General features: G+C 43.7%; 1 protein-coding gene across 4 annotated transcripts in view; it reads right to left on the bottom strand.

Moving 5' to 3' along the window:
- HECTD4 (HECT domain E3 ubiquitin protein ligase 4) overlaps positions 1-13,731 on the bottom strand; it is a 64,997-nt gene that overhangs the window by 45,528 nt on the left and 5,738 nt on the right. For all 4 annotated transcript variants that reach the window (XM_064392307.1, XM_064392309.1, XM_064392308.1 and 1 more), the window contains exons 2-10: positions 9,454-9,971; positions 6,660-6,749; positions 6,181-6,311; positions 4,988-5,096; positions 4,180-4,318; positions 2,830-3,000; positions 1,852-2,044; positions 371-532; positions 162-275 (exon numbers count right to left, since the gene is read on the bottom strand). In XM_064392307.1, coding sequence (XP_064248377.1) covers positions 162-275; positions 371-532; positions 1,852-2,044; positions 2,830-3,000; positions 4,180-4,318; positions 4,988-5,096; positions 6,181-6,311; positions 6,660-6,749; positions 9,454-9,971 — 1,627 coding nt within the window. The remainder of the gene's footprint in view (positions 1-161; positions 276-370; positions 533-1,851; positions 2,045-2,829; positions 3,001-4,179; positions 4,319-4,987; positions 5,097-6,180; positions 6,312-6,659; positions 6,750-9,453; positions 9,972-13,731) is intronic.

The following is a 13,731-nucleotide window of genomic DNA, read 5'->3' as shown; positions in this document are numbered from 1 at the left end:
CCAGACTGAAGCATCTCCATAGACATTGTAAATCCAAACTATTTACTTTAAAGGTTTATCTAAACCACGGGCATGCAACCCCACCCCACTGCAGAGCTGCTGACTGTAAATCCAACCCCAGCTGGATCATTTAGGATCTGAGGGATTGCTATATTCCTTACCAAGGCCTGGCACCAGAGCCCCCCGTCCGAGCGAGCTGCCCGCAGCGTCGATGAGATCCGCCCTGCTGGTGAACTGCCCATCCGAGATGTTGAACACCAGGCTGGAGGCAAGAACTACACAGAAACACAGCTCCAATCAATTCCTGAGAAGTTTATTGCATTCCAGGCAGCCCAGGACTCCCAAGCTGCCACAAATGGCCCTGACTTACTTTTTAAGGAGGACAAAGCGCTGGTGCCCCCGAAGAGCGAGCGCGTGGCCGAGCTGCCCGAGCCCCCCGGGGGTGGCACCAGCATCACCAGGTAGGTGCCACACGTGTAGATTGGGGTCTTCCTCAGCATCTTCAGGGGCAGCCCACAGCTCGTGTTGGCAGCTGCAACGTGCACCAGAGAAAGGTCACAAACTGCACCTCTGCAGAGCACAGCAGAGCTCTGCTCGGGGCTTCAAAGGAATCCATGTTTAGAAGCTGTCTTGGGAAGTTTCTACAGAATTCCAGAATGGTTTGGATCAAGATCATCCCATTCCAACCTCGTGGACAGGGATACCCCTTCCATGAGACCAGGTTGCTCAGAGCTCCATGAACACTGAGCATTTCCAGGGATGGGGCATCCATGACTTCTCTGTGGCATCCCAGCCTCACACACTAAATCCCCACAAGGCTACTGAGAGTTTCATGGATTACTCAACTAAAGAAAATAACTTCAAAATAAAATAAATAAAAAATCAGGTATAACCAAAACTATTAAGAATTGTGTGGTGATAATTACATTGAAAGCACTTGGAGCCAAATGATCTCACATATAGAGATCACTTGAGATTCACTATGCATTTACTATTTTAAGTTCTCCTGCTCCTCATGAGATGTAGACAGCCCAAATGATCTCCTTCCTGCAACAGCTGATCAACACTTTTTGAGTGCTGACTCAAGAATTAGCCAAGAATAGCCACTTACTCTCCTTTTTCTGTACCACTTGAGTTGTTAAATGGCAAAACACAACCTTTAAAATAGCTCTCCAAGCTAACTCCTTGCCAAATTCCCTGGAAGCAGAGCCATTTCATGTATAATTTATTTTTATGGAAATACTTTCAATTGTTTCAAGTTGAAGAAAGAAAACTCATGTACTTGCGAAGGAAAAAGAGAAATAATTCAAGATAAACTGAATAAAATCTTCAGAAAAACCTAACAAAGCTCCAGATCATCCTGAAAGCCATCAGTGCATCTCATTCAAGACTCCCTCATTAAATTGGGTTGTTTTCATAAAAGAATACCCAAACATTGTGCAGATGACCTCGAAAAAGTGCAAAATCACCCAAAATTTGCCATATTCCAGTGACTGGAGAAGCAATAATTCCATTTTCTAACCTGCAGGCCATTTTTACACACCAATTAGAAGCCCAGCTGAGCTGCCAGCAGAGAAATGCAACTATCAGATTCCCCAAACTAGTTCAATAATGGAATTGGAAAAGTGTGCTTCCCATTTTCCATCCCTAAACTTCCCTCAGAATCCTAATTCAGCAAAGGAACCAATAATTCCAGCATTAAGCAAATACTGTGCAGATCTTCCAACAACACATGTGGGGGGAAAATGACAAAAATCACACAGGTTTTTTTTTTAAACTGTACCAAAAGTTCAGTAATAAGCAGGATGGATGCTGTGTGTGTTAAGAAATGACAAGTGAAGTGTTTCTGACCTGCCTGGTCCTCCTTGAGGGTGTTGGAGATGGTGGAGCCTGTGAGAGCAGCGAGGGTGGCCGAGGGGGAGGCGCGGTACCGGGACAGGCGGCTCAGCAGCATCTCATTGATGCTCTTGGCAGATTCCCCCTCTTTCCTCATCAGGATAATTCTTTCCTGCAGAGGATTTGCTATACAAATGCCATTTTCTACCTGGTAAAATGGGGGGGGAAAATACTTTAGGTGTTGGAATCTATAGGTGAGAGATCACACAAATTGTATCAGGCAGGAATATGAAGTAAAACTTTGCTGACAGAAGTTCTTGTAAAAACAAAGTTCTGAAAGCAAGACAAGAGTATTTTTTTGTTTGTGATTTCATGGTTCAATAGAAAAATTTAACAGAAGATATCTGACATCTTGGAGATATTTAATAAGATATCTTCTATTTATCCCTCTTCTTAAAGACAGAACTGCTTGTTGTAAACTAGAGTTTATTTAGGAAACTCTGCTTAAAAATATATAATCCTCTTGTATTTTCATAGGGTGTTTCACTTGCAAATCATTTAGCTCAATCATTTTTCCAGGCAAAAAAGTGTGAGCAATGACTTCTTCAGACCATGATGGGCAGGGGATGTTTTACTGCAGAATGCATCTCTTAATGAAGATGTGATTTAGAGCGTTAGGGATTTTCCATGAGTTGTACTACTACAGCCTCCCAATTCCAGCTCCACCATCCCACTCCATCCTCCTCTGCTGAGCAGAAATACAGACATAAAAAACACATTTGATGCTACAAGAGAACTCATATTGCTAAATATAATAATCCTCTGGAGAGGGAATTGGACAGTTCACCTTCTGTTCTATTCAGTTATTTCACAAAAATCTATTCAGATCACACCCATAAATATCACCTAATAAGTTAATTAAAAAATGCTGCTATTTAATTAAACTAGGTTATGCTACCAACATCAGGCATAGAAAACACACGATTTGCTTACTATAATTTCAAAAATATCCATAAAGACAGAGTGGCCTTTGGGGGTTTTTTCGTTGAGGCTTGCAGGAGACCAAATCCAGTAGAAAAAGGTGCCATCTGAAGAAAGATGCACGGTGGTCATAGTGCTGCCAACTGGGAAGTGATTTACTGGCATTGGGATTATCTGACATACCTATGAGACAGAAAGCATCTTAACAGGTCAGATTTTGCAGTTTGGCCTTACAAGTATGAACAGAATGAAAAATAAATAGAGATCAAATGCAGTTAGTGCAGAAGAGGCTTAATATTGGACTTAGTAGTAGCATTACATTGATTTATTACCAACAGCTATTCTGTGATATTTGCCAAATATCCAAACCAGCTCATAGATCTCAAATTTAACCTATCTAAAAATAAAAGGATCATCTCCTCTCTAATGATGGAGAACAAACCCACAGTACCACAAGGAAAATACACATCCTATTGAGTCACCTACTTTCTGCAACTCCTCTTGAACATTGCTTTAAACTTGAGAAGAAAAGGAGAATCTAAACATTCTCAGTGTCAGGAAACACACCGGACATAAATGTATCCATCCTTAAAACCACAGCAGGAAAAACCCCAAAGTAAACAAACAAACCCAGTTTTACAAAGGGCAACAGCTGTTTATCTACAGATCTGAAACTACACCTGAATTTTGGGACGGGGGAAGAACAAAGAGCTGCTCAGGAAGAACACATTCTTGATTTGAAGCAAATTCCATTTTGCTGTTGTTTGACTGCTTTTCCAGTGACCACACTGGAATCATGGAATATCCTGAGTGGGAAGGGACCCACAGGGACCATTATCAAACTCTGGCCCTGCACAGACACCCCAACAATGCCACGCTGTCCATCCCTGGGAGCATTGTCCAAATGCTCCTGGAGTTCTGGCAGCCTTGACCATGCCCTGGGGAGCCTGGGCAGTGCCCAGCACCTTCTGAAGGAAGAACCTTCCCCTGATACCCAACCTAACCCTGTCCTATCACAGCTCCAGCTGTTCCCTGGGTCCTGTCCCTGGAGCTGCCCCTCCTGAGGAAGCTGTGGATTGGGCTGAGGTCTCTCCTCAGTCTCCTCCAGGCTGAACAAGCTCTACCAGTACTCCATAATATAGAACAGTGTAATTATAGATAAATACATATATTTATACATAAGACACATTGAAACAGTAACATCTGTACCATAACTTCCACATTCACCACACATTCAAGGCGGGGTTAGAAAAACGCAGTTTCACAAAACGAGAAACTTCAAAGCTAAAACCAATTAAAGTCAAAATGTGTGTGATTCATTCAGCCTGCTTTGTTCCTGCCCCATAACCCTGTCCCTTTTACCTGCAGGGTATGTTGATCCACGAGCTGGAACAGGTAGTGAGGTTTGCTATCAAAGGACACGGGCCGATGCAGGAGTTTGCCGTTGCCAAAAGCCACCCAGCCCGTCTCCAGCTCCTCGTTCCGGCAGTACACAAACCCCCTGGAAAAAACCCACCAGGATGTTCAAACTCCTTCAACCCTGCCCTGCTTCTTAGAGTTTCATTTCAAATAACAACCACAATGCAACCACAGTGTTGAACTTTGACTGAACTTCTATTCAAGTCAGCAATTTTTGTTGTGAAAGGCTTTAAGCGTAAAAAGCCTCGTGGTTTTCAAGCAATGAAGAAGCAAGGAGGTACAGTGAGTCACAGCTGCACTAATTACTTAATGAATGACATAATTAGCAAACAAACACTCACAAATTCAGCTATAAATAAGAAGTCACAGAACTGGTCTGTAGTATATTCCTCTCAGCAGAGAATCAACTAACATACTAGACATTAAAAATTAAATTGAATTTAAAATTCTGCTGCTGTGGAGGTTGAACTAATGGTCTCTACTACAGGTCCCTTCCAACCTCAACTTGTTCTTTTATTTTAGACAAAACACACTCAAAAAGAATTTCAGATAAGAAACCAAACATACTAAAATAGCATTTAATGAAAATTCACAATATCATGGAATCAGAGACTGGTTTGGGTCGGGAGGGACCTTCCAACTCCATATCCTCCAGTCTTGCTACTCCCAACATCTGGGAGAGGTCTCCCAAAACAGGAACCTTTGGGTTTCAGCAGCTCTGCAGAAGAGGCAGCACTGAAGTGTCCCTTACCTCAGGGTCCCGTGCAGGCCTGAGCCCAGTTTGCTGATTCCCCTGCCCACGGAATTGGTGGTGTACAGGTAGAGCCCGTCGGCTGCAAGGCACCGGCCCAGGTCTGCATCTGCAGGAGCAAGGACAGCAGAGCAGCTCTGTAATTCCAGCTGGGAATTCTCCCTGGGGGTGACAGCCCATGGAAACCAGCACGTGCTCATGGCAGGTCACTACCAACCCCCTTTTTAATACTAATTTAATATTTGGTGCTCTAAGAGCTGCTGTGACACAGCCAGCAGACCCAGAGGTTTTTTCACATCTCCTTCAAGCCTCAGAGGTGCCCACATGGTCTCACTCAGTGTGAGAGGGAAGAAGAATCTAATATTGAGCCTTAATCTCATTTCTGCCAAACTCTGTGATTCTCCTAAAGCTGCTCAGATCCCTTCATTTCTGAACACTTCAACTAAGACAAAATGTATTTGAAACACAGAGCAGTAATAATTAATAATCAGGATGGGACACAAGTCCAGTCAATCTATTGTAGTTCACAGGATCTGGACACTCAGCTCAGAAAGGAAAAGTCCACTCACTCTCTTGCCTAAACACCTAAAAAGAGATGTCTCCAATAAATCTGCAGGTAAAATAACAGCTCAGATTCTTAAACTACTATGGATTGCATTAAATGTCATCAAAGCTTGAACTAGTACTTCTAAAACCATGTGAACTCTTATTTATTACAAAAATAGTAAGCAAACAAAGCAGTAAAAACTGAGAATGAATTCAGGAAAAGAAATACAAAAGAAAGCATTAATAAAAGAACTTCAAACTCAACTGGGTAGAAACAAAAGCAGAGTAGGAAAGAGGGGAAAAACAAAACAATGAACTTGTACGTCTAAAAATAAACTTGCTGTGCCACTGATAGCTGGCTATTGAACACAGGAATACTGCACAGGGCAGTGATTATGCTCTAACGAGGGGATAATGTCCAAACTCTGTCTGACCCCTCTGAAAAATCCCCACTGGAGTCAGGGAGGGTCACTGGATCAACTGCTTTGGACTGCTTCCCACAAACTGCCAGTTTAAACCAGCAGCTGCTCTTCAGCAACATTTTTTGAGCCCCAACTCTAAAGTTTTAAATTAATCTTTAAATAATTATCAGCACTTCAAGCATCCTGTCCTCCTCTGCTGATGGTGACAAGGATGAAATAATTCACCTTTATTCTCACTGCTGGCACCAGTGTTGGCATCAGGGGCAGGTAACATGTCCTCAAAGCCCCAGGACACGATGTGCTTCCCTCCAAGCAGGCAGGAGGGGGATCCAGGGCCTCCCTCCAAAAGCAACAACCTTCAGGCAGAAAATTAAATAAAATTTTATAAAGAATAGCGGTAGGAAAAATGAGCGAAATTAAAAGTTAAGACAATGATGTATTTAAAGTAATTATTCTGTCAGAGTTCATAAGTCATTTAAAGGAATCATCAATATTTAATGAAAAAATAAAAACAAAACACCCCAAATCCAATCAATGCTTTTAGGTTTGATTTTCTAATGTCTTCTACACATGACTAAATCTTCCCTAAAGCTTTCAATAGCTCTAAAGCCTTTTAATCACTTTTAAAGACATTCCTCCCTACATGGACTCAACACATTTTCAGAGCTTCTGGAAAAGTTCACAAGGAGAAAAGTTCTACAAACCTGTAGAGAACATCAGCCACAGGCAGGGACCCCAGCTCAGTCTGTTTCTGTAATAGATGCACTGTATGAACAAAGGTTTTCAGCGACCCTCTAAAAGGACAAGAAAAACATGAATTAAAGATGTCTACTGAAGGCAGACTGAACACACACAACAGCAGCCATGGAGAACACCCAGAACCACAGCCATGATGTGGCAGCAGTTTCCTTTCTAACTGGCATTTCTTTCCTGGAGGATGTTCATTCTTTGGGGAGGAGGGGAAGGAGGAAGAGAGGGGGACAGGCACAATGCTGGGGAACCTCTGGCCTAAATTCCACCTTTTTTTGGAAGAGGCTGAAGCCCCAGTTGGGAGGAGAGCAGCAGCCACAGGCTGGGTCACCAACAACAGGTTCAAAAAGGCAATCCAGGCACCTGATAAAACACATCATCCTTGCTCCTGAGACAGCTCTTTCAGGACTTCTTGTAGCTGATTAATCACATTCAGATCTCCAGTGCAGCCCATGGATCTCCCTGGCTGAGCCCAAGTGTGAGCAGGGGCTGTTGCACTCCCCCCTGGAGATGCTCTCCCTAACTCAAATAGGGAAGACCAGACCCATCCATTTCTTACCAAGATTCTGATTTCCTTTCACAGAATCATGGAATATCCTGAGTTGGCAGGAACCACAAAGATCATCAGCCAGCTCCAGGCCCTGCACAGACAGCCCAACAATCCCAGGCTGTCCCTGAGAGCAGTGTCCAAGTGCTCCTGGAGCTCTGGCAGCCTCAGGGCTGTGCCCATTCCCTGGGCAGTGCCCAGCACCTTTCCCTGATCTCCACCCTAAACTCCCTGACACAGCTCCAGCTGTTCCCTGGGTCCTGTCCCTGTCCCAGAGATCAGGGCTGCCCCTGCACTGCCCCTCCTGAGAAGTTGTGCATTGGGATGAGGTCTCCCCTCACAACCCCAAATCCAGACATCTTTAAAAATCTGTATATTACAATTTCTGTTTTAAAAGTCAGAGCCATTTTCTGGAAGATGTGGTAGCTTTATTTCCAGGTGTTGCAGCCCACCTAAGTAGGAGGACTTGGCTGTGTCTTAGGTCAGTTATGAGCTGCTTTCTTCACAATCAGCTGCAGAGATCCTTGCCCTGCACTCTGCTGAATCCAGCCTTTTGCTGTCACATGTGGTCACTCAGCTCCCAAAGTTCCCTCCTCCACACCCCAATCCCTGTTTTCCCCAGTGACATCTTCAGCTCTTTGCTTCCACTGATAAACCTCAGCCTGGAGAAAATTGACACCAAGCACATTAAAGCACCTCAATTAATTATTTAAAGCAATATTTACCCTGTTGTTTTATTTTTAGCAATAAGAAGCACCCAAGATTGCAACTAGGAATGTCAATAATAGTCTCATTTTCAAGGTTTTTTCTTTAACACATGACTTAGATATTTAAAGGAAAAGTGTGAGGCTTTCAGAGGTGAACAAAGCACAATGGGATATTTCAACTCTCTAAGCAATGCAAGGCAGACTTGCAAAGAAAATAAAAGATCAACCTGAAGTTCAAAAGCTCTACTTGAAATTTAGCTCAGCTGCCACAGAACATCCCATATTTCCTGCAAATTGACATCTGGGAAAAAAAAGAAATGAGATTGTGTTTATCAAATCCAATTTCTCTGAGCTATGTTCAAGAACATTGCCTTTCAGATAAGGCAGTTGTCAGGACAGAATAATTTGCCACATACCATAAATTTCTCATTGACTTCATTAAAACAAGTGCACTAGAAATTAAGTAGGTTTCATTTGAATAAACCTTTTCCTAAAGCAAATCATGCCATATCCTGGGAACTCCAACATCTTAAATCAGAGTTAAACTTCACAGACAAGGATACGACCTGGAGAAACATTCAAGCCAACATTTCCAAAAGGTTCTTTGTGGCTTTAAAGCCACATTCATGGGGCTTTGCAGAGGTTTTGTATTTCCTCCCCCTCTCTCCAAGCTCCATCCTCTAAAAAAAGTAGGTTTTGATTAAAAGAAAATATGTCCAATTTGTCCTCAATCACTTGATGCCAAACCCATGCAGAGCAAGGGGTATTTTAATCCACAGTGGCTGAACTCTTCACTGGCAACAACATTTAAAAAATACCTCCAGACATTTGAGAGACAACACTGAGATCAAATCTGAAAGGAACTGCCCTAAAACCTGGCAGTTCCACTTCTGCAGCCAAAGAAAGGTGCAGGACAAAGGGAAAAGGAGACAACTTTTCTCCCTGATAAACACATTTGGAACCATTCCTGGAGCAGCTCACTGCAGTAGAAGCAGCAATGTGCACACGAGGCATTGCTAACCCAGATCCTTCTGCTTCTGCATATGCTAAACACATGCAAAAAAGAAATGCTTTGCAGTTTCACCCCTTCCAACCCAATATTTAAATATCAGAAAGGCTGGTGCAAGCTAAAAATAACTATCACCAGTGCAGTCACATAATTTTTTATTTGTTTCAATGGAAAGAAGAATGAACACCAAGCACAGCATTGCCCAGGGTGCTGGAGTCACCATCCTGGAAGGGGTTCAAGAACCATGGATGTGGAATCAGGGGATTTGGTTAATGGTGAATCATGGCTGGACTTTGCCAAAGTTACTTCATTCTCTCTACTTTGCCAGTAAACTTCTGTGTGCTTGTGACCCCTCAGAGAACATCTGGCTGGGATTTCGCCTTACGCCAAACCTCAAGAACCTCAGCTGAACCCTTGAATTTAAGAATTCCAGGGTGTTACGTCCAATCTTACCAATCCCATGACTGTCACTTCAGCTCCCTTACCTTGCACAAGCCAAGGCAACCAGGGCAGCAGCAGCATTCTCCTTCTGCTTGTAGGGGATGTGCTGGCCGGAGGGCGCCGTGTCCTCCAGCCAGGAGCAGAGCAGGGACTCGATCCCGTTGAGGCAGTCGGCCGGCTCCTTGGTCAGGCTCAGGGGCTGGCAGTCCCGAAGGCAATTCAGCAGCACCTCAGCAGTGATGTTACACAGCGAGGGGTCCGTCCTGCTCTGCGACTGGATCAGCGGGAACACCAGCAGCAGCCCCATGCGGGAGGTGAAGGGCGCCTGCTCCGGCTGCTGTAACAAGCCCTGGCGCTTGAGCAGGGCCAGCGCCTCCTCGTCGCCGGAGCCCTCGCGCTCGTGCTGCTCCTCCAGGGCCAGCTGGCGCTGGGCGTTCCAGAGCCCGCGCAGCGCGTTCAGCCGGTACTCCAGCAGCCGCGCGTACGCGTTGCTCTGGTTGCCGCACACCGAGCGCAAGCGCTCCGCCAGCTCCGTCGGGTTCTTGGTCTCGAAGGTCAGGATCTGGGAAAGGGGGAAGTGGGTGTTTATAGAGGGTTTTAAAGGGGGGAAAAAAATCTTGTATGGTGGTGGTGGGATTTTTAGATCAGCTGTTCTCTGCAGCAGATGGAGGGATGTTATTTTTAATTTTTGGGGTCAAAGAACAGGTGAGTGGTGTTGAGTCCATCTTGGGATGAGGAGTGATGGCCATAAACTAAAACACAGGGAATAAACTGAAACACATGGAATAAACTAAAGCACATGGAATAAACTAAAGCACATGGAATAAACTAAAACACATGGGACCCCATGAACCTCTATCCATGGAGGATAGAAGCAAAGGCCTCTATAGATAGATCCATGACAAAGGACCGGCAGAGCTGCCCAGGGAGGGTGTGGAGTGTCTCTCTCTCTCTCTCAGGACATGTCCCTGTGTCACCTGCTCTAGGTGACCCTGCCTTGGCAGGGGTTTGGGCTGGGGGATCTCCCAAGATCCCACCCCACTGCTGTGGGATTCTGTCAGCCTGTTATTGCTGAGTCAGCATCATCACCAAAGCCAGGTTTGGGGGTTGCTGACAGGGATTTTTAAGCTTTCAATAAACAACAACAACACAGATTGTAAAGAAAAATACACACATGAAAGAGCAGCTTGGAAAACAAACACTACCCTCTCCTCTGGAGCCTTTTTCTGTAATCGAGGCAATTTTGCTAAAAACTTCAAAAGAACTGCGAGGTTGGAGGGTCCCAGGGGTTTAGAGCCCTTCTATGAAAACTGATAGGTCACTAATATTGTGTAACAAGAACATGCTTGTTCTAGTTTTCGAGCTCTTCAAATAAACAAACCAACCAACCAACCAACCAACCAGTTTATTCCAATTCACCAAGAGTTCTGTTACACTCTCTCCCTCCCCTGCTTTCTTCTCTCTAAAATTTTATCATCTTGCACTTAGCTACACCTTTCTCAAAATACTTCAAGCTGCTGCTGTAGTTAAAAACCCTAAAAGTCTCCTCCTCATCATTTCAGACAGAAGAAAGAGGCTTTTTTGGCACTTCTAAATAAAACTGGAAACCAAGTTGGAACAACAGAAAACAAACAAAGCATGACACAAAATTATATTTATGGTTTAATACCCAGCCTGGGACTGGAAAACTCAGAGTTTTAAGTAATTTATAGACAACTTTTCTCCTTCCAGCAAACAAAAGTGGAGATCAGCAAAGTCACTGAAGCTGTGGCAAGCTCAAGGAAAGCCATGAGCCAAGCATTTTCTGATACTCTGGATCCAGTGTCCAAAGGGATTTGGTATCCAAAGGGCTTCTGGCCGTGTTCCAAAGTGCCTCAGTTCATCCACCCTCAAACACAATTTTGGCCCATCTTTATGCTGTAAAGCTGTCCTTCTCTAATTTAATAAATAAATATAAATGTGGGAAGGGGAATGTGAGAGACAAAGCTGCCATGGGGAATGGCATCCAGGGCTGATTGTTTTGTGGGGATTTTTAATTGCAGGCAGCAGTCATAGAGATCATGAAATAAATGTTTCTGGCTAATTGCAGCCTCCTGAGCAGCTTGTTAAAATGCTGCAGGACAAATCACATCTGCCAGTGCCACACAGCCCTGACTGAAGGCAAGGAAACAGCTTTGCAGTTGGACTTTGACCACCAGAGCCAGGAAAAGTTCACCTGAAAGGAATTCACACCCTAATTACACTTGAATGGATGTTGTCTTGAGCTCCTTATACCTAATAAACCTCCTTTAATTAACTTCTACAAAAGATTATGAGTATTAATTCCTAAACCACATATTACACATTTAAAATAAGCACCTCCTGTTGTGTGTTCTGCTGCATCAAAAATAAGTTTCTTTCCTGTTCTAGATGGAATCTCTTTCTACAACAGCTGGCTTTTCATTTTCTTGAACTAAACTGGGTGGATTTTCTACTAAGTGACAACCAGCTGCAGAAATGGAGGAAAAAGAGAATTAATGTTTGCATTTTCAGAGATAAATGCTGAAGAAAACAGGTCTGTGGTTTTGTTAATAACAATGACACCACCACAAAAGACAAGCTGTGATGGACTTGGTGTTGCATGTCTTGCTCCTCAAATCCCACAGTTTAACAGGAAAATTAATTTTTTTTGGCCTTTGATATGGCTCTACAGCTCTGAGTCTGTCTTGTAGCAATCAGGACGAGTCAGTGTCATCAGTTTTGCTGATGAAAAGCCTTTTCTTGCTGAAGTTTTAGTTTCTCCCTGATCCCACAGTTCCCAATTTGCTTTAAAAGCATGCATGGTCTGTCTGGGATTTTGCCTCAGTCTTTCATAAGGGAAATGAGCACTCATTTGGGTAAATGATACAGGAAATACATCAGCTTCAACAGATTTACAAGATCATTCCAAAATGGGACTTCGAGACTTTTGATAATGCAGTTTACATCATCTGATTTTCATACAAGACTTATGGAACCAGTGGAAAAAACCTTAATTATTCAACATCATCTGAGGGTCTAAGCAGGCATCTGCATTTCCAGAAAACAAGAGGATGTTAGAAGAAAGATGTGAGGTCATCTGCAGTACAGGACACTTCAGCAAATTAAATTAAAGGCTGTTTTCCTCAAAAGCCTTTTCACTAGAGGTCAGTACTCAGAGCTACCTCTAGAAAGGAGCTCGAAGACCAAATGTTCCCAGTGAGGCTGGGGCAAACCAGCCCTGGAGCTCCCAGGGTTCAGACACAGCCCAGGGAACTGCTCTGGCTCTCCCTGGGAGCCAAACCCAGCCCTTCCCAGCCCAACAGTGCCAGAGCTTCACTTGGCCCTGCCAGATCCATTAAAGCCTCCACACAGGAATCCCAGCCCCTGCCAGGATATCTCCAGGCAAAGCTTGTCATCTTCCAACTATCTGAAGTCAAAACAAGTTGAAATAAAATGCAAGAAAACCCCCATCATGTTCTTTCACAAATCCTGATACAAACAACACAACTACCAGGGTTTATAAAAGGTGAAATTCCCTTTCCTGCTGCCTCTGGGCTGTCTCAGGATTTACACCTGAGCCTCTGCTCTGATTTGGGACTGAGTCCCAGCAGCCTTTTGGGGTGCCTTGGTATTCCCCTGTGCAACCCCTGGGGAGGTGTCAGGGCAGGCAGCAAACCCCACACAAACCCCACTGAAGCAGTCCCTGGTCCATCACTTCCCAACTCCAAACATTCCTGACTAACAAGGCTTGAACAGAGTCAGAGAGGATGAAGAGGATGTAACAAACATCACTTTGCCATAGAACAAGTTATCCAAGTAGCTACTTACATATCACTAAAAACTGTTATTAAGTAGTTTAATTGTCACTATTTTAATTTTACAGCATCTTATCCTTATCCACTATTTCCTTGTTTGATCTTTTAAATCAATTTTAGTCAATATTTTAATTAGAAAATGGTAGAGCCAAAGTTCAGTCACTCTAATTGGTCTTTGACATCTTCCTCAACACCGAGAAGCACAAAAGGAATCTGATTTTAGATCAGCTATGGGGAGGTGTCATCTTTCCCACTGTATCCAACACTTGTCCTTTTGTACCCCACTACATGACCTCACCCAGGTGATTCTTCCCATCAAACAGAATTTTTGCCAAATCTCCTCCAGAAAGGAGTGGCTGACAGTCCCTATTTTCAGGGTAACACGTTTCTCTGCTGATAGTAAATACCAGACCAAGTACAATTAACACACACTAATATACACGAAGAGGTTTAGCCTGAGGTTTTATGACCCTATTAAGGAAATTTAAATGTGAGCTGTCACTAAAA

Source organism: Passer domesticus, chromosome 17 (assembly GCF_036417665.1).
Source record: "Passer domesticus isolate bPasDom1 chromosome 17, bPasDom1.hap1, whole genome shotgun sequence".
NCBI classification, from domain to species: domain Eukaryota; kingdom Metazoa; phylum Chordata; class Aves; order Passeriformes; family Passeridae; genus Passer; species Passer domesticus.
The sequence above is the reverse complement of the archived record's forward strand: the minus strand, read 5'-3'. Positions and strand labels throughout refer to the sequence as shown.